General features: G+C 35.1%; 1 protein-coding gene and 1 long non-coding RNA gene across 28 annotated transcripts in view; one reads left to right on the forward strand and one right to left on the reverse strand.

The window, feature by feature from the left end:
• The window catches only part of LOC105072018 (uncharacterized), an 87,408-nt gene that overhangs the window by 31,238 nt on the left and 32,184 nt on the right, over window positions 1-23,986 (forward strand). Inside the window, exon 2 of one of the 23 annotated variants that reach the window (XR_012510806.1) lies at window positions 18,804-19,002. The exons of 18 other annotated variants lie outside the window; for them this stretch is intronic. This is a non-coding gene — a long non-coding RNA (uncharacterized LOC105072018). Of the gene's footprint in view, window positions 1-6,832; window positions 6,967-18,803; window positions 19,003-23,986 lie in introns of those variants that run through there. 4 more of the 23 variants (XR_012510805.1, XR_012510821.1, XR_012510810.1 and 1 more) reach the window with 4 other exon arrangements.
• PTPRQ (protein tyrosine phosphatase receptor type Q) overlaps window positions 1-23,986 on the reverse strand; it is a 220,239-nt gene that overhangs the window by 6,445 nt on the left and 189,808 nt on the right. For 2 of the 5 annotated variants that reach the window (XM_074375351.1, XM_074375349.1), the window contains 8 exons: window positions 21,429-21,455; window positions 20,693-20,774; window positions 17,467-17,557; window positions 12,471-12,547; window positions 8,053-8,187; window positions 7,728-7,853; window positions 6,737-6,885; window positions 3,368-3,503 (listed from right to left, as the gene is read on the reverse strand). In XM_074375351.1, coding sequence (XP_074231452.1) covers window positions 3,368-3,503; window positions 6,737-6,885; window positions 7,728-7,853; window positions 8,053-8,187; window positions 12,471-12,547; window positions 17,467-17,557; window positions 20,693-20,774; window positions 21,429-21,455 — 823 coding nt within the window. Of the gene's footprint in view, window positions 1-3,367; window positions 3,504-6,736; window positions 6,886-7,727; window positions 7,854-8,052; window positions 8,188-12,470; window positions 12,548-17,466; window positions 17,558-20,692; window positions 20,775-21,428; window positions 21,456-23,986 lie in introns of those variants that run through there. The other 3 variants (XM_045519424.2, XM_074375350.1, XR_012510803.1) reach the window with 2 other exon arrangements.

The following is a 23,986-nucleotide window of genomic DNA, read 5'->3' on the forward strand; positions in this document are numbered from 1 at the left end:
TGATGATCTCTAAGTCCACCCATGTTGCTGCACATGGCATTATTTTATTCTTTTTTAAGGCTGAGTAGTATTCCATTGTATAAATATACCACAGCTTCTTTATCCAGTCATCTGCTGATGGACATTTAGGTTGTTTCCATGTCGTGGCTATTGTATATAGTGCTCTGTGAACATTGGGGTTCATGTATATTTTTGAATTAGAGTTCCCTCCAGATATATGCCCAGGAGTGGAATTGCTGGATCATATGATAAGCCTATTTTTAGTTTTTAAGGAACCTCCATACTCTTTTCTAGAATGGCTGCACCAAACTACATTCCCACCAGCAGTGTAGGAGGGTTCCCTTTTCTCCACACCCTCTCCAGCATTTATCATTTGTGGTCTTTTTAAAGATAAATATTCTGACTGGTGTGAGATGATACCTCATTGTAATTTTGATCTGCATTTCTCTGATAATTAGTGATATTGAGCATTTTTTCTTTTACCTATTGGCTATTTGTATGTCTTGGAAAATTGGTTGTTTAGGTCTTTTGCCCATTTTTGGATTGAGTGTTTTTGTTAAGTTGTATGAGCTATTTATATATTATGGAAATTAAACCTTTGTCAGTCAAATAATTTGCAAATATTTTCTCCCATTCTGTAGGTTGTCGTTTTTTTATGTTGTTTTGCTTATGATTTCCTTTGCTGTGCAAAAGCTTATAAGTTTGATTAGGTCCCATTTGTTTATTTTTACTTTTATTTCTATTGCCTGGATAGACTGCCCTAGGAGAACATTGCTAAGATTTATGTCAGAATGTTTTGCCTATGTTTTCTTCGAGGAGGTTTATCATGTCTTGTCTTTTAACTCTTTAAGCTATTTTGAGTTTATTTTTATGTATGGTGTGAAGGATTATTGTAACTTCATTGATATACATGCTACTATCTAGTTTTCTCAGCACCAATTGCTGAAGAGACTGTCTTTACTCCATTGTATATTCTTGCCTCCTTTGTTGAAGATAAACTAACCATAGGTCTGTGGATTTATTTCTGGGCTCTCTTTTCTGTTCCATTGATCTGGATGTCTGTTTTTATGCCAATACCATGCTGTTTAATTACTGTAGCTCTGTAGTATTGTCTGAAGTCTGGGAGGGTTATTCCTCCAGCTTCATTCTTTTTCTTCAGTATTACTTTGGCAATTCTAGGTCTTCTGTGATTCCATATAAATTTTAGGATTATTTGCTCTAATTCTGTGAAAAATATCACGAGTAATTTGATAGGGATCCACATTAAGTCTGTAGATTGCCTAGGGCATTATGGCCATTTTAATGATATTGATTCTTCCAATCCAAGAACATTTCTTAAAGTTATCTTTAATTTTCTTAATGTTTTGTAATTCTCCATGTATAAGTCTTTCACTTCCTTGGTCAGATTTATTCCCAAGTATCTTATTGTTTTAGATGTGATTTTAAAAGGGATTGTTTCTTTACTTTCTTTTCCTGCTATTTCATTGTTAGTGTAAAGAAATGCAACTGATTTCTGTGTGTTAATCTTGTGTCCTGCTACTTTGCTGAATTCTTCTGTCAGCTCTAGTAGTTTTTGTGTGGAGCTTTTAGGGTTTTCTATGTATAGTATCATGTCACCTGCATATAGTGACAGTTTGACCTCTTCTCTTCCAGTTTGGATCCCTTTTATTTCTTTGTCTTGCCTGATTGCTGTGGCTAGGACTTCCAAGACTATGTTGAATAGAAGTGATGAGAGTGGGTTCCAGATTATAATGGGAAGGCTTTGAGTTTTTCATTGTTGAGTATTATGCTGGTTGTGGGTTTATCATAAATAGCTTTTATCATGTTGAGATATGTTCCCTCTATATACTTTGGTAAGAGTTTTATCCTAAATGGGTGTTGAATTTTATCAAATGCTTTTTCTGCATCTGTTGAGATGATCATGTGATTTTTGTCCTTTCTCTTGTTGATGTGGTGTATCACATTGATTAATTTGCATATGTTGAACCATCCTTGTGTCCCTGAGATGAACCCAACTTGATCATGGTGTATTTTTTTTTAATGCTGTTAGATTCTGTTTGCCAATATTTTGTTGAGGATTTTTGCAGGTTGTCAGAATAGCCTATTTGACCTTTGTCTTCTGTTTTTCAATTTATTTTGTGTATGTCTTACAATTTACATAATTGGACAATCTACACTTTAAACATAAATACATGTATTAGAGTTGAATGCTGAAATATTTTTCCTGAAAGGAGTATGTATTCCAAAAAGTTTGGATGTCTCTGGTCAAGAGAAGCATCTTCCTAAGAACATTAATGTTTTAGGACATGGCATTACAGGTTCTGTGCAGAGGCTCTAAGAAATTCTTTCTCAAACTTAACATTAGCAGAGAGCCTGTTTTCTCACACTTTCAACAACTGTGAAGCTACTTGCCTTTCCTAGTAAGTACCCTGAAAAATACTGTGATAGCAGATCAATATATTTACTGTGAGAAAATCTCTATTTTATAGCATAAAAATACCAATCCAAAGATATGATAGGAAAATCTTGTATATTATAGTTAGACAAACTTGGGTTTGAATTTTGGCTCTGACACTGATTAATAGTATAACCTTAGAATATCACTTAAATTCTTGGAACATCTGCCTCCCTATGTGTAAAGCAGAACCAGTAATATCTAGTCTGTTGATTAGTTTTCTTGGCCCTGTCTTACAAATAAAGAATTAAATAAAATAAGGCATGTAAAGGCTCTGGTATAGTACTTGGAACTCACTAGACACTCAGGGTTTTTAATTTAATTACCATTATACTGTGTGGTTTTTCTAACAATGAAAAATATATATACTTTACAACTATTTTTGCTTCCAAATAAAAACAACAAAACAAAAAACTACCAGTTAGTTAGTTAATATGCAATAACAACCATTAGTACTAATATGCAAAGGGATAAATATGGGCGAGTGAAATATATAGAACCTCGTAACAGTTAACATTTTAAACTTTTCCTAATTAGAACTTTTAGTGTGTTTATAAAAGAAATTGATTTGATTCAGTTCTTAAGCTTCCCAAACTGGCCAAATGCTAAAGACAAACCCATTTGATACATTATCATCTCTATACCTGTCAGCACAAACAAGTTAGGACAAGTCGTCAATAACAGTGCTGAGTGAAGAATGACTGGGGCAGGTGGGCTTCGGTTCTCCTATAACCTCCATCAGCTGCCGTCCAAGACCCTGCCCCGACCCCAGGAGGGTTATAATGGAGGAAAAGAGCGTGGTCTGCTGTGCAAAATATAGTTCAAGTGCATATCCACCCAGATCGCTGCCGCTAAGACCCTACCACGGAGAAATCCTAGAGCTGACCCTGCTTGCAGTCTTAGGTATCTTACCAGGTTTTGTACCATGCACATTCTTTCACTTCTCAGCTCAGCTACTAATCCGTATATATCCACAAAGTCGTGATCATTTATGTGTTGTGTTAAGTGGTCCAGAGCAATAAAAACTCCCGTTCTTCCAACTCCAGCACTGCGGGGAGAGTGAAATTACATGCAAATTATTCAGCAAAAAGGAGGTTCAGTTAATGGTGATGAAGAAAATGAACTATGATAGCAATCAATTCTAAAGTTTCTTTTTGTGTTTGGAGGTAGGTTTTCTTTGATGTTTCTTTGGATTTATATTGTTCCTAAGACTTTAAATAAAGCAAGATGATTATCATTAGTACTCTATCAAATATTGGAGTTTTTTTTAACCAGTTGAACTTTCCCTCTTCTTTCATAATATTTTAAGGGGTGGAGTTGGAGAAGTATACAGAAGATTTTTAAAAATCATTGAAAATTCTTAACACCAGAAACTTTGTATTGAATATATCTTTAGTTACCAGTAGAAATGCTAAACATGGAAAGTGTCAACTGTTTAGCACATATAGCATTTCCTCTGCATCATACTGATAAGACTCTTGTGTGTTCTTTTGACTTTCCCTAGATTTTTTTTTTTTTTTGCTTCCTAGATAATAAAATTGAGAAGCTATTTCCTTTTCAGAAATTAGTTTAATACTAAAGGGCAGCTATGTACTCCATGGAAACTGTTAATTGATAAACCTAACAAGATTTATTCAGAAATTCCAATTAGACAAGACTCCTAGGTACTTAAATGGTTAATATAGAAAATAAATCTGTAAAAAAAAATGACATTCTAAAGGTTGCTTAGTCTTACAAATGTCACTTGGAAAAACAAAAATTGCCATTTTTATAGGTAAAGAATTGTTGGATGTCAGCAATTCCTGTGATTCAGCCTCAGAAATAGTGAGCAGTTAGTGTTAGAACATAAATACACACATCTGCCCTAGCAGAGGTCATTGGTCATTACGTCACTCAGACTATTTTGAGTGTCAGGCACTGTTGAGGCTCCTGGGTGTAGCAGCGAACGGTACAAAGTCCCTAAACTCACGGAGCTTCTGTTCCAGAGGAGAGAGAAGGGCAGTACACACACAGATGAACATGCACAGAACATGCCTGGTAGTAGTGAGTGCTACGAAGAGAGGGAAATCAGGTTAAGGAGACAGAGGGTGATAGGGTAGGTTAGCATCAGAGAAAGCTTCTCGGACATCATAATGAAAAGAAACGTGAATAGGGTTGGGGAGCCCACCATAGGGAGAGGAGCCCTGAGGCCAGAGGGAGCGGGAAGAGAACAGATCTGAGTGGGAGTGTGTTCTGCGTGTTCACAGGAGACCAGGGTGGGGAGAGCGCAGTGGAGATGGGGAAGGGGAAGGGATCAGAGTATTTGCTGTGGGGTCGGCTGTGGAATGTGAGAGGAAGCGGAGAGTCGAGGACGAGTCCGGGGTTCCTGGACCAAGCGTGGTGGACTTGCTGTTTACCAAGATGGGGAGGATAAGGAGGAGTGAGTTTTGGAGATTGACTCAAGTGTTCTGTTTTGCACATGTCAAATATTCAGAATTTTGTGGTCATTTAGGTTGTCACGTTGAGCTGGAAGTTAAACGTCTTAAGTCTAAAGTTGAGCTGAGAAGTTGGGGTTGGAGATAATCATTTAGTAGACAGTTTTAAAGTGATATTTAAGGATGACTATTAATGTAAGCATACTTTTTTCTGGTCTCTTATCTAAATCACAAAAGAGGAGACTACTCTTTTTGAGGCTACAAGAGAGAAGGTACTTTTCTTTTTGAGTGGATTTTAAAATCCACTATTTTAATGCAGTGGCAGTGTCTATGCAAAATACAGAGAAGCTGAAGGCAATTGACTGTCCATTAAAGATTTTAATCACCAGTGATGCCAGCTTAAAATCAGTCACTGACGTTAGAAGCAAACTTTTATTCTATTCATACTGTCTACTAGTTTGTTAGCGTTTTATGCATATGGAGGGGAAATGGAATTGGGAGGGTAAGAATGAGGCTTTTACTTTTTGTTCTATATGCTTTTTAAGTGTAAAAAGATCTCATAATGAGCAGGCATTTATGTAGTACTCTTACAATTAAAAAATTTCAATTATTCCTGGAAAAGGTAGACTCATTTAAATTACATGTTTTTTCCTCTAAAACTTAGATGGATTAATATTTTCTTACACACTTAACATTAAGTACACTGCTGTTAGAAAAATTATCCATCGATTAATTGGAATTATTAATTATAAACATGGTTAAAAGATATTGTTACTTAAATTTTTATTGTAGCAAAAGATACATAAAATTTACCATTTTAACCATATTTAAATGCACAATTCAGTGGCATTAAGCACATTCAGTCTGCTGCAACCATCACCACTGTTTCCAGAACATTTTCACGATCCCAAACAGTATACTGTAATTCTTGATTTCTTCTCTCTCAAGCCCCTGGTAACCACAATTCTACGTTCTTGTATATTCATATATATGCATATTCATATTGCATATTCAATTTATAATTTACCTATTCTAGGTACCTTGTACTTGGAATCAAAAAGCAGTATATTATCACCCACTTTTTCTCTAATTTACCAACTACAACTGTTGAAGAAACTCAAGTTGAGATCTATTTAGATAATCCTATTAGAAATAATAAATCGCATCAATATTTCTAGAACTCTGAATGCTAAACAGCTGAGTTTTATTTCTCTTGTAGGGGGAATATTGGTATTTCACTGGTATAAAATACCAATGAAAATAAAGAGGGCAAAAAAATCTTAATTTATGGGCATATTCTATTTATCATGTTCAAAGATCTAGGTGAAAGAAAGACACTGAGCAGTTAAGTTTGTAAAACTTTGGAATCATGCTTGGGCTGGTCACTTAATTTGATCTTCTTTTAAAGTTCATTTTCTTTTATTTATTCTTTGAAACTCGTATCTACAAATTTGCTTTTCTAAAAAGGTTTAAAGTGTAGTAGACTAATAGCAATTGAAAAAAATAAAAGATCAGATGTTCATTCATAAAATCCTACACACACACACATCAATGATGGGCTATAATTTTTTTTAAAGTTAAGTCCTTTGAGAGGTATAACTCAGTCAAGTTTTCAGGAAAATTCTGTACCAGGATATATATTTTCCCTTGCGTTTAGACACATTCATTACTCATTTTATTTCTGCCATCTAACCTTTTATAAAGCTACATCTTGATTTGTCATAACCAGTAAAGTATCTGAAAACTAGAAGCTGGATTGAATCTACATGAACATTCTGCCAGAAAATAATCAATGGTATCATGATAGTAGAAAGGTCACATTGAGTTTGAAGACCATTTCTAGTGTTTCTCAAAATATCTTTCTTACCTGCAGTGAACAACCATAGGTGTGGTGTCATGAGCTCTGCTTGCTCGAACCAGCTTCACAAAGTGAACTAGAGGGGCGCTGCTCTCAGGCACCCCGTGCTCAGGCCAAGCAGTGAAGTTGCACTGTCGAATGGTCACGCAGTCCCCGTGCTAGACAACATGAGGGCGTAAAGGAGCATAATCACATGATTTAAGTACCACAGTGAAGACTGAAGTTCCCAGCTTTCCAAGGTGATCAAAATGACTATTTACCAAACAGAAGAAACTGGGTTTTCATGATTTTCTCTAAGGGAAGCCTTCTACTGGTGCTATGATAAAGAAGACTGTCTTTTGATGTGAGTGGAAACAGTGAGAAGGCTTGCAAACAGATGTTAATGTAGGGTATTTATATTCAACTGTGGGGTAACATTTTGCAGCTCCAGAATAGTAGATTTTGAACAATTCTGACCTAAGAGCTTAAATAAACACATTCACTAATTATTCAAAGCACAGGTATTGAGCATTTGATAATGTCAGAAACTATAGAGATCCTTTTATCATTTTCTGTGTGGATAGGTGTTTGTCTAATATAAGTGGGATCCTATGCTGTCACTTCTGTACTGGTTCTGGATTAAACAGAAAATCCAATTATCAGGATGCAGATAGAGACAAGTGATTTGGGGAATTCCTGTGTTAAGTCAAATATTATAGTTTCTTCAGTGATACACTTAGTGATCTAATTGCTTCCTGCTTTCTTCCCTTGTCTGCTGAAGACTTTGATATTAACTGGTTAATATACACTTTATATAATTGAGAATTTTAACAGTGACATACATATTGAAGGCAGACGCCAATTCAAAACTTCTTTTTAGAAAATAATAGAAAAGCATTATTGAATATATAGTATCAAGGAATACTGCTAGAAATTGTCCTTTAGATATTTAGAACATTCATATTTTCTATCATGTTTGACTTCCCCTCCTTTTTTTTTTTTTTTTTTTTTTTTTTTTTACCCTTTCAATTTTCAGATCTCTGATGGTCCAATCTATTTGAACATCCTCCATTAGCTTTGTAATCACTATATCGCCGAAGACAGTGACGGGTTTGTTGTCCTCTGGCCAATACTGATGGCATCTGATCTGTATTCAGAGAAAATCACCAGTCATAAGAACCATTGTTTTATATATATATCAGTATATCACAGTTATCGCTACTGAGTTAAAGCTGCCTTATAGATGTTCAAGTCATTGATGACTCAAAGTATTAGCTGAAATCATCACGTGTATATTAACTCAATAGTAAAATAATATTTTGTGAAAAGATTTTCAAGTAACTTACCCGCCCTTTTTCGAAACACTGTGTTAGCATTACTAATGTTTTCGCTCTTGTTTCCCACACCATTCTCCAAAAATCGCCAACTGTTCCTGGTAATGGCCCTTGAGTGGCAATAAATTCATTTGGACATAAGTAGCCCTAGGATGATACAGTTACAACACTGCATCAGTATTTACATGTACGTGGTATTCTTTAGTTTTTGAGCAAGACATGGAAAACATGCTGGTTGTAAGATGACAGGATTTTAAAATATTGTATATTTTGAATGCTAGATAATATTAAATACTCAAAATTTCCAACATTAATTTAACCTCACACTATGATACACTATACAACTAACTGTCCTTCAAATTTATTTCTAACTTTGAATAAAACAATGAAGGCTAAATAATAATACCACTTTATGGCAGCCAAATATGATAGGCATTTTATACTTAATGTTTCAATTAATTTGTGAATTAGTACTCTGGTTATCCTACAGACGAAGATACTGATTAAGAAAAATGTGAAGTAATTTGCTCAAGGTCTCACAGTTGGTGAGACAAGCCTGAGTCCAGAGCCAGCTCTCTTGCTTGCTCCACTGTTAACTGTCATATGTTTTTGGATGGTACAGATATTTTCAAGAAATATCTTCCTTCCTCCAAGAAATTACTTATCTATGTAAACTAAGGCATTAGCATTTATTCTTCAGAGCTCCAAACCAAGAGTAATGTGGAGGTAATAAGAAGGTTCATGTAACTAATAAAGGACCTGAGGTTTGTCTCAGCCCTATTATGACAGCTCTTGCACATTTTATCAAATTGTTCCAAAACTCAGTCCATTCACCTGTAATGTAAGCATTACATTAAGCCATTTGAGTAATACCTGTGGATTTGTCTTAAGAAAGGTACTGTTTTGAGTAAGGAAATAGTGATCGAATTACATCTATTCCAAACATCAAAATATTTTAAGGAATGAGGATTAAAGGTGAATTTTATTTTTAAATTGGAATTGTCTCAGTAGTCAGAGAATATAGTATTACACAAGAATAATACACATTTTAAAGTTCAAGGGGCCCTAAAATCTAATCCAACCAGTTTATTTTACTTTAAAGAATAATGAGCCACTTTAGGTGATTTTTCCAATTCACAGTGCTAGCCAGTGACAGTTTCTGGGGTAAAACCTTGAGTCTCTTACATAAGCTACATGCTAAAAGCACTTCTGTGCTTCCAGTCTCAGTTGAATATTTTAATACATAAATATTTTGCATCGTAAGGGTTTTTTTAGGTTAAAAAAGTAATATATAGTCAATGTAGAATGTTTAGAAAATTCAGAAAAAAAACATAAAGCAGAATGTGGACTTAATCTCCCTATCTAGAATGAAGTACCATTAATGTTTTGGTCAGTTTCTTTACAGGCTTTTTAAATGCACATTCCTCCATTCAAATAATACTTACCAGTGCCTACTACGTTCCAGGTGTTATTCTAGGAGCTGAGGATTCATCCCTGACAAAAGACACTAACATTCTTACCCACGTTTATCTATGTTATTCTAGTTAAGGGAACTAGACACTCAGTCTATTAAATAAACAGCGTACGTAGATGTTTTCAAAGTGTTAAGTGCTATGAGAGAGGGTTTTCAGAAAATAAGGTGTTCAGAAAAGACTCATTGGTGAAATCTGAGCAAAGACTTGAAGAAGAAAGGGCGTAAGCCCTTCAAGATTCGGAGGAAAAAGGTTCCAGGCAGAAAGTCAAGTGTGACAGCATTAAAGGAGAGATGTGTCTGGAATGTTCTAAGAACAGCAAATGGGTGGAGTTGGAGTGAGTGAAGGGGTGACATACAGAGCAAGGAGGGGAGGGTAACAGGGCTTTAGGTCCAAGAATAGGTAATTATAAGAATTTGGTTTTTACTCTGAATGAAATGGAAAACCATTGAAAGATTTTGAACATATCATGTGGTTGAACAGTTTCACCCTGGTTTCTGTAAGACCAGCCTATAGAGGTTTAAAGAAGGGAGGATCATTAGAAAGTTAATGCAACAGTTTGACTAAGGGTGTAGTTAGGGTGGTAGCAGTGGGGATTGTGAAAGGGAATAAGATCTGGGTGTATTTTGAAGAGAGCCAAGGGAATTTGCTTATGGATTGGATATGGGGTATAAGAAAGATAGAGGAGTCAATAATGATTCCAAATGGAGATGGGGAAGACTTCAGCATTTGCAGATCTAAAAGGAAAATCAAGAATTCATACTGGACATATTAAACTTGAAATCCCTTTTGGATATTCAAGTGGGATTATCATGAAGGCAATTGGGTATATGAACCTGGAATTGAGAAAGAATTCCAAACTTGAGATACAGTTTGAAAGTAGTCAGCAAATAGATCTTACTTAAAAATCACGAGAATGGTTGAGGTTATCAAGGAAATGAATTTGGAAAGAAATAATAAATTGATAGGATTGTGCTCTATATAATTTCAATGTTTGGTGGCCAAGGAGATAAGAGTTAACTAATGAGACTGAGATAAAAGTGTTAAAGCTATAGATGGAAAATCCAGAGAATGGTGTCCTGGAAGCCAAATGAAGAAAGCACTTCAAGGGTGAGGACAATTGATTGCAATTGATCAGTTTATAAAATGTTTCTCCTGGTCATTTGCATTTCCCTTTTTCAGAACTCGGTGTCCTTTGGTACTATAACCTTCTATCAAAGTGGAAAAAATCTGATGTTTCAGATACTGGTATAGCTCATTTCCATCATAGGACTGACTCTTCAATCTATAATTATGATGAAAGCTATCCTCAGAGTAATTTCAGCCATCCCAGGTTGACAGGGGAGATAATTTGGGGACTTTGGGGCCTTCCTCTTTTCCCGTTACTTAATTATTATTACTAGTCTTACTATTAGCTTCTATGGCATTATGACTTTGTTTATTTCCATCTGTTCCTGGCATCTTAAACAAAGCAGATTTCCCTGAAGTAAAAGTAATACATTGTACTGCCCACTCCAGTACTGAAACCTGCCCTAATGTAAAGTGCTTTCCATCTGGGCCTGCTTACCATGCAGCTCAGTAATGATTATGCACATCATAAGGGTCACAGTGACTTTGCTGTAAGATTTATTACATCACTTGACTATAGCAGAATACACACACATACACACACACACAATCAGACTTCTTAGTTTATTACTCATCCTGCATTATCTTCTCACGGTTGCCTCTTGACAACCTACAATATTTAAAGGGAACATTGGGGGTTCGTGAATATTCCTTTGTGTATGAAATCTATGTTGTTCAGTTATACCTCCTAAAACTGGTTTCCTTCCTAATCATATTCATATCCTACACTGTCATCATTCCGTAACTGATTGAACATTATAGGGGAAGAGCTATCCATGTGTATCTACTGACTGGTAAATAAAAATGATACAAATCAGTAGATCACCGATGTAACAATTTGTTCTTGCTCTGTTCTATTGTATCACAGCTCTGCTTAGTTAACCTCACTCTATATTAAAATTGAAGCCAGTGAGTGACAATATAAGGGAATGTATCTTGTTTTTAATCTATATATTTGAGTTGTTTGGTGATAGAAACATGGCCTTAGGAGGAAATAGGTGAATCAATGCCAAGAGAGGCTAATATCTAATTACCAGTAATTTTTCAGAAAGAGTTCCAAGCTGAATGGTGTAATTAAATAACCACAAGAGCAATTCCTACTCTGAGGTCCCATGATTGTGTCAACCCAAGCAGCCATCTTGGGTTCATCTAAGGTTTCTTTGTACCTATGATGGTGGTGGGCATTGAGAGAACCAAAGAGCCATGGACAAGGAGAGGGAGAGAGGTCCTTAAAACACTTTGGTTTTATTCAGTATTCAATCCAAGGCAGCAAGCATTTATTATATATGATGTGCGACATAGTCAATTAGGCATATAACACTTCACCCCATGTTGGTTCATTTCAGATATGTTTATTGAGTAGCTACCATGAGTGCACATTGTACAAGTAGCTGAGGATAGAACATGGCATCAGAGTCCTCTGATGGACTCAGACTCTAGAAGGGAAGAAGAGCATAAGAGGTTTTTGTATTGCATGGACATAACTGTCCTTTCGGTTAATTTTTCTTTGGAGGAGCGATTGGCAGACCTCATTGGGTACAGAGGCTACTGACTAACCTGAAACAGTGGAAAGACCCGGGGATATGTAGCTTGAAATTGTACATTAGCCACTTACTAATGAAATGATTGGTGTGTAAATTGCAGTCTCTATTATGGGCCTCCATTTCCCCATCTATAAAATGGGAGTACAGAATGTTGTTGTAAGGAACTGGTACAATTAAATCCATAGAGGTTGTAATGAATTTATTGTTTTAAATAGTTGGAAGAGTAATTATAATGGCAGTATTTATGTTTTATAAAAATATGAAATATATAAAAAAAGCAACTTACAGAAACATAGCTGGCATTAATGTAATCCGATCCTGGAATACTAGCATCAGCTATCAGCTTCACTCTGTTATTATTATCTAGAAGAAAATATAAGAAATTAGTGCAAATTCACTCTTTAAATTGTCATTACCTTCTTACTGTAAAAGTAATACAAAGAAGTTTATGATTTAACATTGAACATTACAAATGGCTGTAAAATTTTAAAGTAGAAATTCCCTCTCATTCCATATTGCAGTACCCAGAGACGGTGACTATTAATATGTTCTTGTATTTATTTACAGAATTTTCTATACATATTCATATAAAATTAACCACAAAAGGGGTGACATAACACTCCATTCTGCAGAACTTTTTAACGTGTATCTTTCCATACTAGCATAAACAGTGCTATCTAGCTTAATATTTTTAAAAGCTGTATAGTATTTCATTGTTTGAATATAACATACTTATTTTGCTTTTTATGATGATTAAAACTCACCTTATTTTGTTATTATTATAAAATGCTGAATAAATATAAGTGGACTTTTTGCATATACGTTGGAGTGTATTTGCAGAATACATGACCAGCAGTAAAATTCCCAAATCATATTATGCAGCTCAAATTCTGAAACATATTGCCAAACTGTCCTCAAATTATATCAGTTTACACTCTGAACAAAAATGTTTGTACAATTCTGATTCCTCTTACTTTCACTACCACAAGATGTTATTAAACATTGTAATTTATTATCTTTTGATATACACAGATTGATGTCTCATAGTATTTATTTTGATTTCCTTAAATATAAGAGAAATTGAGCTTCTTAGCTTTGTGTATTGTCCATATTAAATATCTTTTCTATTAATTGCCATTTAATATTATACTATTTTGAAAAATATTTTATACTAAAAATATGATATATGTACTGAAATTTTCTCTTGGTTTGTCATTTGTCTTTAACTCTGTTAGCCAGCTGCTAGCTATCCTGTCATATAAAATTTATATCTTTTGTAATCCAATTTCTCATTTTTTATTATGGCTCCACTATGGCTTTTTGTGTCCCATATACAAAGGTCTTTGTCACACCAATATTCCTATTTTCACAAATTCATTCATATTTTCTTCTGGATCTTTAATGGGTTATTCTGCTTTTGTCTTAAATACTTTGATTTTTGATCCTTTTTTTTTTTTTTTTTTTGGAACAGAATAAGGTAAAATCTGTCTTATTGTTTGTTGCCATTTGGAGCAACAAATAATCCGTCCTTTCCCTCTTGTTCAAAACACTGCTTTTGGCATACGCTAGTTTTCTATACGTGTTTAGTTCTGTTTCTGAACCATTTATTCACTTCCTTTAATTTATCTGCCTACTCTTTCTTTAATACCAAACTTCTAATTATTATTCGTTAGACTATTTTAAGGTCTGGAAAAATTAGATGCCCTCCACCTATTACTTGTCTTCAAAGAAAAGTGTCGATAATTATTTTTCCCTGAGGATTTTTACCAAGTTGGTATTACAACTGACATATCAAGTGCTAATTTTAACTAGATAAGGAAATGACACAAAGTATCTATTACTCCTTAATTACTTGAATTAAAAAAAAGTTGTAGTGAGAAAGCATTCAGTAGTGGAGGAAATGGGTGAGTGGGTTTGGGTTTTGAGTTCCAGATGATCTAGCTACCATTGATAAAGGCCCTGGAGGAATTACTTAACTCCTCTGTTCCTTTGTTACCACGGCTATAATACATAGTTAGAGTACTTATTTGGTAGAATATTCTTGAGGAAAAGTTCTATGAAAGCTTATAGAACTTATAAAGCTGTGTAGAACTCAAAACATGTTCTCATATTCTTAAAATTCAGAATGGCTTTGCAGTATCATTAGTAATTATATGACCTAACCAATGGGTTTAAATATGGGGAATTGTTTAAGCAAATTTATGTGAATGATTTCTGTCCCAAAGATTTTGAATTTGGTATGATCTAACTACTTGAATGACATCATGGCCAGTCATGTAACTGAGGAAGGGAAGCCATCAGGTTTCTGTTCACTCGATACGATACGCCTGCTTATAACTATCTGAGTCAACAGCAAGTGAAATTTTTCTTCATGGCGTGGAACACTTTGGAAGGTCATAGTGTCCTGTCAGACAGAGATTTGGAAATCTCTTCTGCACGCATTTGCTGCTAATTCTAGTATCTTAAAGCCCTGTAAGCGAATATCTTCTAAAATGCACTATGATATTTGAAATCCTGCTTCCTACATTACTCAGGGGAAACAATGCACTTCACTTAGCTGGGCTTAAGCTAAAATTCAGACTATATTAAAAGGAATTCATTCTCTATGGGAGAAAAAACCTTTCTTTGGCTTCATGGTTTCTCTGCAAGCACAGTGGGAGTCTATATATAGTTTAAGCATTTCATTTGCTTGTTCCCAGTGTGTGTGCGTGTGTGTAGCAAGGGTGTATTTGCCCACAGAAGTGGATGTGAGTTTACAGCTTACCTTCCAACCCAGGTTAGGGAAGTGGGCTTATTATGTCCAGACCAGAGACCCCAAGGGCCGGTTACTGAATTTTATTCACCCGGAAAGTTAGCAGCTTTTAAAAATAGGCAATCTATTGATTTTTTTTTTTTTAACTAACACTCACAGGAACTAATATTTACTGAGAGCTTCCTGTGTCCTGGTACTAGGCAGAGTGATTTACATGGTTATTTCATCTACCTCCTTGAAATAAACGTAGGAGGGAAACATCACTGAATTATCTGTCCAGTCACTAAGGTCATTAGTAGGTAAACAGAGTAGCAACCCAAGAAATTTGATTAGAGCCCACATGGTCTTAATCATTTTACTGTACAGCGGCCAGTATGTGTGAGTTGAATCATTAAGTTATTTTAATAACATTTTTGAAAATATATAAAATTCTTGCTAAGAAAAAATATAAAATTCTTCCTAACAAAATTATTTCTTATAGTACCTCCAATTCTTTAAGAGAACAGTTAAGAAAAAGCTTTCCCCTAAAAAATCCATTAAAGGATATTGAATGTGGATATAGTATATTATTTGGAAAATTACTGCAAGTTTTCTGTACTGAAATTAAGAAGAAAGCAGAACAATTGGACACAATCCATTTGTCTCTAGTGAAGGTGAAAAAAAAATGCACGCAATGCTTATAATATTCCAGACGTCCTTGATTTACAGTATAATTCCACCACTAGTTATTTTTTGTCTTAGCCTCAGGTATCAGGGGAATCTTACCCCTCAGTTCTCCTTGTGGTTGTAAGGACATTTATTTAGTTCTGTGGCCCACTCTTACTCTCTTCTCGTTCTGAGTGCTAGCTGCTAGCACTGCGTGACCTCAAGCCATTGTGGGAACCCAGAAAAGGGTGCACTGAGATCTTAGTAATAAAAGATCAAAATGTCACATTCTAAAAATGTCTCACATACCAAATTTTTACATATTTTAAGTCAGGTACTCTTGGTCTTTGGAAATAAGTTAGATATATTTTATTTACTTATTTTGTATATAGTGATATATTATAAATTCAGCCAAATATATAATTGTAAATAAACATTAAATATTCTGTAGTTACTGTCCTTCAATCAGACTGCAGTAGTTTTCACAGAATATCACTAAATAAGCATAAAGCAGACAACCTGAAGGAAATTTAAATATGGATGAATATAAAAACATGAGAATTTCCACATCTCTTAAACTTAAGATGCATCCAACCCAGGTTAACTCTGTGAAAGAGAAAACAGGAGGACTTGTTAAGAAAGGTCATGCCACAGGAATTTGGAGATGAAATACTAACATTCCCTTATTTCCTACAATAACGTCTTACTTGTCAACTTACTCGTATAGTCATTTACCTATGATTTGTTTTGTTCCGGAAAGGATTTTAGGTGGTTAAAAGCTATTTGTATTTTCATCCTTTTCTAATTCTTGGGAATTAACAGATTCCATTAGATTACTACCTCCTATATCATGTTTCCCTAAATTTGTTTACTTCATGCCTCAGTTATCCTCTTGTTCTAGAATAACAGAATATGGTCCCTTTCTTCCTATCCACATCCTTATAATTTTACATTCTGCGATTATATGCTTCTCTAAATCCATGTCTTCTTAGACAGAAGAGTTCAATTTTTATAGGTATAAAATTTTCCCCAATGTAGTTTTGAAAAGGCATAGAACATAGAAACACATGTGTGTGTGTGTATGTGTGTGTGTATATATATATATACACATATATATATGTTAATTCTAAAATTAGGACTATTTTAAAACTCTAGATTTTGAAACCATATTGACAGTTTTTTCAGAGCTTCACAAATACCACTTTTTAATTTCATAATAGAAAAATGTATTGAATCAGAATATAGTTAGTAGAAACATCTGTTGAATAAATGGAGTATCAAACATACAGCTATTATTAGCAAAGGAATGCTGTCTTTTTTCTTTGACATCACTGTTAATCCTTAAAGCAATAATGCAGTTTCTTTTCTTACTGATTGAAAAATGAAGCTATGTTTACCATGGTAAAGCACAAGCCTGCCTCCTTGGTAAAACTAGTCCTCATAAGCATACATTTACTCTGATCTCCATGAATATCTTGCAGTGCTTTTATATTCCGTAAGAAAGCACTCCCATGCTCTTAAGGGAAACCAATGCACAAAGTTACGTGTAAACTTTCCCTTTTCATTTGAGAACTAGGTCTGTAGGAAGATATCAGAGAGCTTCATTACTTGGGTTAAATTACAAAGCTAAGAAGCTACTAGGTCTACAGTTTCTTTGCACCTGCATGAGTGAACCTTGTGTGAACAAGCTGAGAACCGTGTACATTCACTTTAATAAACATTAACAAACAAAAGAGATACAATTTAAATGTTGCTGCTAAGAAAATACATTATTATAATTCAATTAATATGTAATAAGATATATTTAAGCAAAAATGCTAAAATGCATTTTGGGCTCATTTGAAAATATTTCACAGCTAAAATCAGAGACAGTAAGTGCACGTACATGGTTTTATGTTTGGAAAGCGATTTTTTGCTCTGTTCCAAGGTAGGTCAGCATCAGTGGAAGAAAGATCCTGAAGAAACTTAGGTAATTCCTGTGGATCAAAGTCATTGCAAAGTTTAGATTGATTTCAGATGTAAACAAGAAGTTCCACATAGTAAAAGACTATTCTTTACTCTAAACCCTTTTACTTTTAAAATGAAAACACCTCTCATCACTGTGGAAGCAAGATCAAATGAACAGTAATGGACTCAGATGAACTTCCACTGAAAATGAAACAATTTCCTGAATAGAATTGGTCAGTTAGGTTACTGCTTCCTTTGGGATCCCTTCTCTATCCTTTGGGAAGCTCTGAGGTGTGGTAACCATGTTAGCAACTCCTTTTCATACTTTACTAATGGTTTCATCAAATACACACCGTGTATTATTTAATATTTTAACGTCTCCTTAGTAGGGAAAGGCAGTCGGTGATTTATTTTTTGTTTTTTCTCCTCGGGCAGTGTGATTTCATGCCTATTAATTGGTACAACATTGGTCAGTTTGAGAAGATGCCAAAGGTCAATTCATGTTCTCAGGAGGCATTGTTAAATCGGTAGCGGAATGTGAAGGTGTGATTTAGAGTGATCAGACACAGATGAAGGGTCAAGGAGACCTGCTATTGCCATTTTGGTGAAAAATTAGGACATGATCCATCTACTATGAAGAAAGCTGGTGCAAGGAAACATGTTCATTATTTTGTTGAATTCACACTTATGAATTTTGTAGTTTTCCATATTAGAAATATCTCAGTTGACCATATTCCTCAAAAAGTGTTAAAACTGTGGGGTTTTGCAATTTTTCAACATTATTATAAATTATTTCTTTCAACTGGTTAATTTTCGCTTCTATCTTATTTTTCCGCAAAGAGAAAATCTGGACCGTCTTTTGCACGTGTGTGTACACGTGAGAGGAGAGGGACGGTGGAAGCATCCGAATTCCGGTTATGTTGGCACAAAAGGCTTAGAAAAAAAATTTTTTAGCCAAGTGAGGAATCCTCGAACAGCCTCCTTGTGTCAGGTTTTGGGAGTACATGTCAGCATATTTATGAGAAACAAAGAAATAGAGGGGAAAAGAAGGGGAAGTAGAAATCACCTGAAAAGTGGGACTTCTGTTCCAGAGTTAGTTCACAGGGAAGTTTCCATTTAGAGATTGAAATAACTCTGGCCTTGATAATCAATACTGAGTTACGAGGTTGATTGTTTGGATAGTAAGGTTACACTCAGTGGCCTTGTTCTTAACAGGGCACACAGGGCCTCAACCACCCTTCCCACTAAACTCCTCCTACTGTTTCCTCTCTGCAGTGGGATCACAGACCAGCGGGGCTGGCTTACATCCTTCGGCTTTTGCATTCGTGCTCTCGTCGAGAACACCTGTTCCCCTTTATCTGCTCATTGGACTTTTGCTCTGTCTTCAGGTTCATCTGGCAGGTCACCTTTTTGTGGAGTCTCTTCCGATTAGAAGTATCCTCACTTCTTTCTGCATGTCTCTATCATGATAAGTGTATTCATGATTTTTCTTTTATACATGTCTGCAGTTCTTATCATAAAATGAACTTCTTGGTGGTAGAAATCATAATAGCAAATACTTGTGCCAGCCACTATTCTTAGCATTACACACATTCAGTTTAGTAGTCACAACTCAATGAGATACTCTCATTTTGCAAATGAGGACACTGAAGAACAGAGTGTAAGTGATGTGCCCGAGGTCACTTAGCTGTTGTGTTGAACTGATATATATCAATGTGCCAAATACAAGGCCTGTCACATAGTAGGAGCTTAGTAATATTTAAGGTGTAAGCACATATGACCTGAGGTACAAGGTGTGTCAAAGATTTGTATCAAATATGCATTTGCTTATAAAAACATAATTCTGCCTTGAAAATTAATGTAGCACTAGGATAAAAAGCAATTTAAAAACCATGTTCCTTAGATACCTAGATACATTTACATAACATATATATGCATACAACTTACATACTTACATTAAAAGAAAAACCATGATCTTCAAAAAAGTTAAACTAGAAATTTTCTCAATATAACATATGGGTAAATGTTATGGCTAATAAAACTTTTCATCTACTCAGTTATGTATAATGTAACTATATTCGCTCCCATTCTAGTGAAATTACACTTTTGCTCGTGAAAAAGAGTTCTTGCTGCATAAATGCTAGGAAGTTTTACAGTACCATTGATTCTGTTACATCCAGACCAATATTACTTAATAAGCATAACCAAAAAGCTGTAGGAAATACCATTAATCTTCTCACATTTTTGTTATTATTCCCTGAGAGACTGAAATATTATGATCCTGAATTACTCAAGCCAATTGTTTAATTCTTTGTTCACAGACTAAAAAGTTCATGAAAAAGATTGAAATAAAGGTTTTTGGTAACTTAGAAATGTTTTATTTTTATAATACAAAATAATCATCTAAGGAAGGAAGGAGGCTCAAGTTTTAACATTGATTGTAGATCTAATTCACACCTTATGTTTCAATATAATTTCAATTTTGTAGATATATAAAATGCTAAAGGCAGTAAAATTAATCGTAACTTTTAAACAGTGTTAAAAGTGACAAGTGCTGAAGTTTATTTATTCTATATAATGTAAAATAGCATTTTACTCCATGGTCGCTTAAAAATAAGCCTGTAACACAAGTATTACTGATCTGTTTTTAAATTTTGGGGCAGTTCCAGAAATAATGTTTTTATAGGTTCTGGAAGCATCGAGTTCTGTTTTCAGGTTCATCTATACCACTAACGTAAACTAAGGAGGCAAATATAAAATGGAATTATTTAGTTTCTAAATCTAAAATAATTATTTAAATATAAAAACACATTTAGGGTACCACCTACACCTCGTCCACACACAAGGACTCATGCACACCGCATTCCAGAGCCACACATCCACATCTGGGCGAGAGAGCAGAGCAGACACGGGTCCAGGCTGCCCTGGCTGGGGAGGTCTGAAGAGGAGCACCTTCTCCCGACACGGGGGGTGAACAGTTCTGTTCAGGTCGCACCAGAGGCTGCCCAGTGTAACGTTACTGTCCAAACAATCAACCTGGTAATTGGGTATTGATTATCAAGGCCAGAGTCCTTCATGGCCTTGCAGGCTTAAAATGGACATGAAATGTGACACATGAAACGACTGGAGGTCTGGCAGTGTTGTGACAACTGCTAGTAACATACCGAAAATTCCTCTTGAAACTTTAGGTTGTTGTTTGTGCAAAGCTCTTCAACATGTTGCAGGAAGGATTTCTTGCTTATCGGCCTCCAAGCAAAGAAAGGTATAAAATGGAGTCATGTTAGGTTGAGTTCTTTGCCTTTAGCGAGGGGTCTGCCTTTATAGTTAGCAAGTTAAAGAACCAGGGACATTTCATAACCACCCAGCCCTTTAGAGTCACTCTGTCATATTTACAACATTAACTTTCCCCATTTAAGTTCACTTTCTTTGTATTTCACAGCACAGAAATCCTTCGGTATTTAAGTGACTTTAAATGAATGATTTCACATTTTAATGAAGAAAATTTTTCAAGTAAATGTAAGAGCATGAAGTTATCACTGAATGCTAAAGCACATAATACCTCTTTGTCATACAGAGAACATTTTATACGTTACAAGGTTTTAGAAGATATAAAATATTGCAGTGACCTCATTCTCATAACGACATGGTTTTTAAACCCTAAGGAGGTTAAATATCCCCGTATTACTTCCCAAGCTAAAATACAGACATGCAGGCTTCACCCCAGAGAGGGAGAAAGCGTTTCTCCAGTTACCATGCAATTAGTCATGCTTTTATGATTTATATCCAGCTTGGAGGTTTTTCTAACAAACATACAAAAAAGGAACCACACATTAAGATTTGTTGAATCAGCGGATCTAGAGTTGATACTCAAAAAGGAGAAAAGATATTTAACAAACTTACTTGATGGATTTTCTATAACTAAGTAACCTGCAACAGAGATTGTGTTAAATGCGTTATGAGTTGAGGTACAGCTCTTTGTGAAGGAGTTCTAATTAAAGTCAGAAAAACATAGTACATTAGTGATGTATAACATACTGTACCTTTGATGTGTGATCGTTATTTTAAATCCTGTTTCATTTTTAAAATTATATTATTTGGACCCAAATATGGCCAATAATAATTTAACTTCTCTCTCAAGGTAAGAATTTACTCTTGTATATTGTTTGGCATTTGGGGCATTACACTAAAAACAGACCACTCTTTAATATATTGCATAGTATTTACTTGTCTAAAAGACTTAATGTGGATTAAAAAAATTTGTTTCCTTTGTCCATAGAGAGTGCTGAATCAGGGAGGGTAGACCTTTGACAAATGACATCATATTGTCTAAGTCTTGTTTAATGAGAGTTTTGATGAATACATAACCATTAAAAAAATCACAATCTTTTCAATTACTTTAGGTATACATATATTTTGTGACAGTTTATTGGCCAAGTTATTTATACTCTGAAAAAAATTGAAATAATTTTTAAAAGCTATGCAACACAAACTCAGAGACGGACACATCTTTAGTGACACACTTGTCATGCACAACAAATTAGCACTGCAAAAGACACAAAAGGCAAAAAGTATAATGAAATAAAAGAGCATACCCTCTTTTCTTTAAAGGTTTTAATTTAAATGTTATTAGGGATGATTTTACTGTACTTAAGTGAAGAATATGTATAAGAGAAATGTGATTTTTGAAGTAAAGGACAAATGAAAAAAGTAATTAGATTGAAAAATGTGGCATAATGAATACTATGAAAATGGTCATAAAGGGGTGTGTTCAGTGAAGAAAGCATGAGTCAGAAGAAGTGTGTTTTATTACAGTCCAGGAGTGGTGAAAAACAGGAGGGTGCTGGAGCAGGCGTTGTCAGGAAGAGTGATGAATTCTTGGTCAGGGCCGTTAAGTGTCCCCAGGAAGAAGGAAGCACCTCTGTTTTTCAGAGTATAACCTAGTAGGGCAATCCATAATCAAAGGCGGCCTCACAGTGGTAAACAGCAGTGCTAGAGCGAAGTCTCGGTGGACGAGCGTGTGAGCTTCCCACAACACCTTGGAGTGGTCCTAAGAAGGCAACAGAGAAACCTTGACTCTGACTAGATGGATATGGAGATGGCTGAATGGGATACTGAATCAGAAGAGTCCTTAATTTGGGGACAGGGAGACAATATATGAATTGGAGGGCCTGGAAAGACTTCTGACATATATGCAGTGGGGACCCAGGCAACAATCAGTCCCTGTTGGGAATAATTTCCCCTTAGCAAAGACGTGCAAGAAAGAAAGACAAACCATGGGCTAGACCCACTCTACCCAAGCCCCTTAAGGTGCCGGACGCCCCAGTGCTCCTATGCCACGACGTTCCTCAGAAACAGGAAAGAAACAAGGGTTAGGTTGGGAAATCTTAATTAACTGAGCTTAAGAAAGAAATGAGTGAGACACTTGAATTAGCAAGATCAATTTCCCTGCTACCACACAGACATGGAAATTCTTAAGTTGTATGAAGATCACTTTTCCTACAGGCTCCAGGATTATTTGAGGCAATACTGGCAAAAATATTTTTACTGGGCTGTCCAGAATCTGAAATAGAGCTAGTTTCTGAGCAGCCATCAGTAAGCCATTTGAAGAATCAGGACATGGTTATTAAATGCTCAAGAGACATTAAACGTGAATAATCATATTAAAAATATAAATGAGCAAGAAATAGCTAAAGCATCAGATTGTTCACATCCTTGATCTATTTTCATGAATGATCTCTATTCTTATTTAGAAATTAAGATTAATATTTTTTTTCTTTTGGTTAATTTCTTTTCAGTGAAGTAGTGGTTTGCTTTTATTCTTATTTTGCATTTGAAAAGGTCTTTCCAGAGATACTAATATAAACTTTAGGTAACTGGCTAGCTTTTGGATTTGGGTGGATATTTGTGCGTTTTCTTCTTATAAAAGACAGTGCCCTTACTGGCTTCAAATACCTGCTCCAACAATTACCAGCGATAATATCTTGAGCAAGTAACTTAATCTCTTTCTTAGTTCCTAATTTAGAGAATACGGCAAATATGTGTAAATCAAGTTTATATATGTAAAATGCTAAGGAATGCGCACCTCTGGCTTCGGAAGCAACACATAAATGCTAGTTACTATCATTAGTATCATAATTGCTATTTCTAGTTCAGTTTGTAACACTCAAGCTCCTCTTACCGATCTGTTCTACAATGATACTGATATAAAGAAGGAATTTTTTTTTTCCTAAAGGAATAATCTATCTTAATTTTACTCAAAACTGGAAAGACTAAATTGAGCTAAATTAAGCAGCAAGATTTCCTATTTTATTCTTCCTAATCAGAGTCCCAGAGTAAATGAGTGATCACAAAGCCAAGTTTGGTTTTCTAGTTATCAACTCAAATCCTAAATAAATCCCTAACAATATAAAGGCTGTAATAATTTTGTTTTCGTATTATCATGTGGAAAGCATTTCTAA

The sequence above is a fragment of the Camelus bactrianus genome, chromosome 12 (genome assembly GCF_048773025.1).
Source record: "Camelus bactrianus isolate YW-2024 breed Bactrian camel chromosome 12, ASM4877302v1, whole genome shotgun sequence".
NCBI classification, from domain to species: Eukaryota; Metazoa; Chordata; class Mammalia; order Artiodactyla; family Camelidae; genus Camelus; species Camelus bactrianus.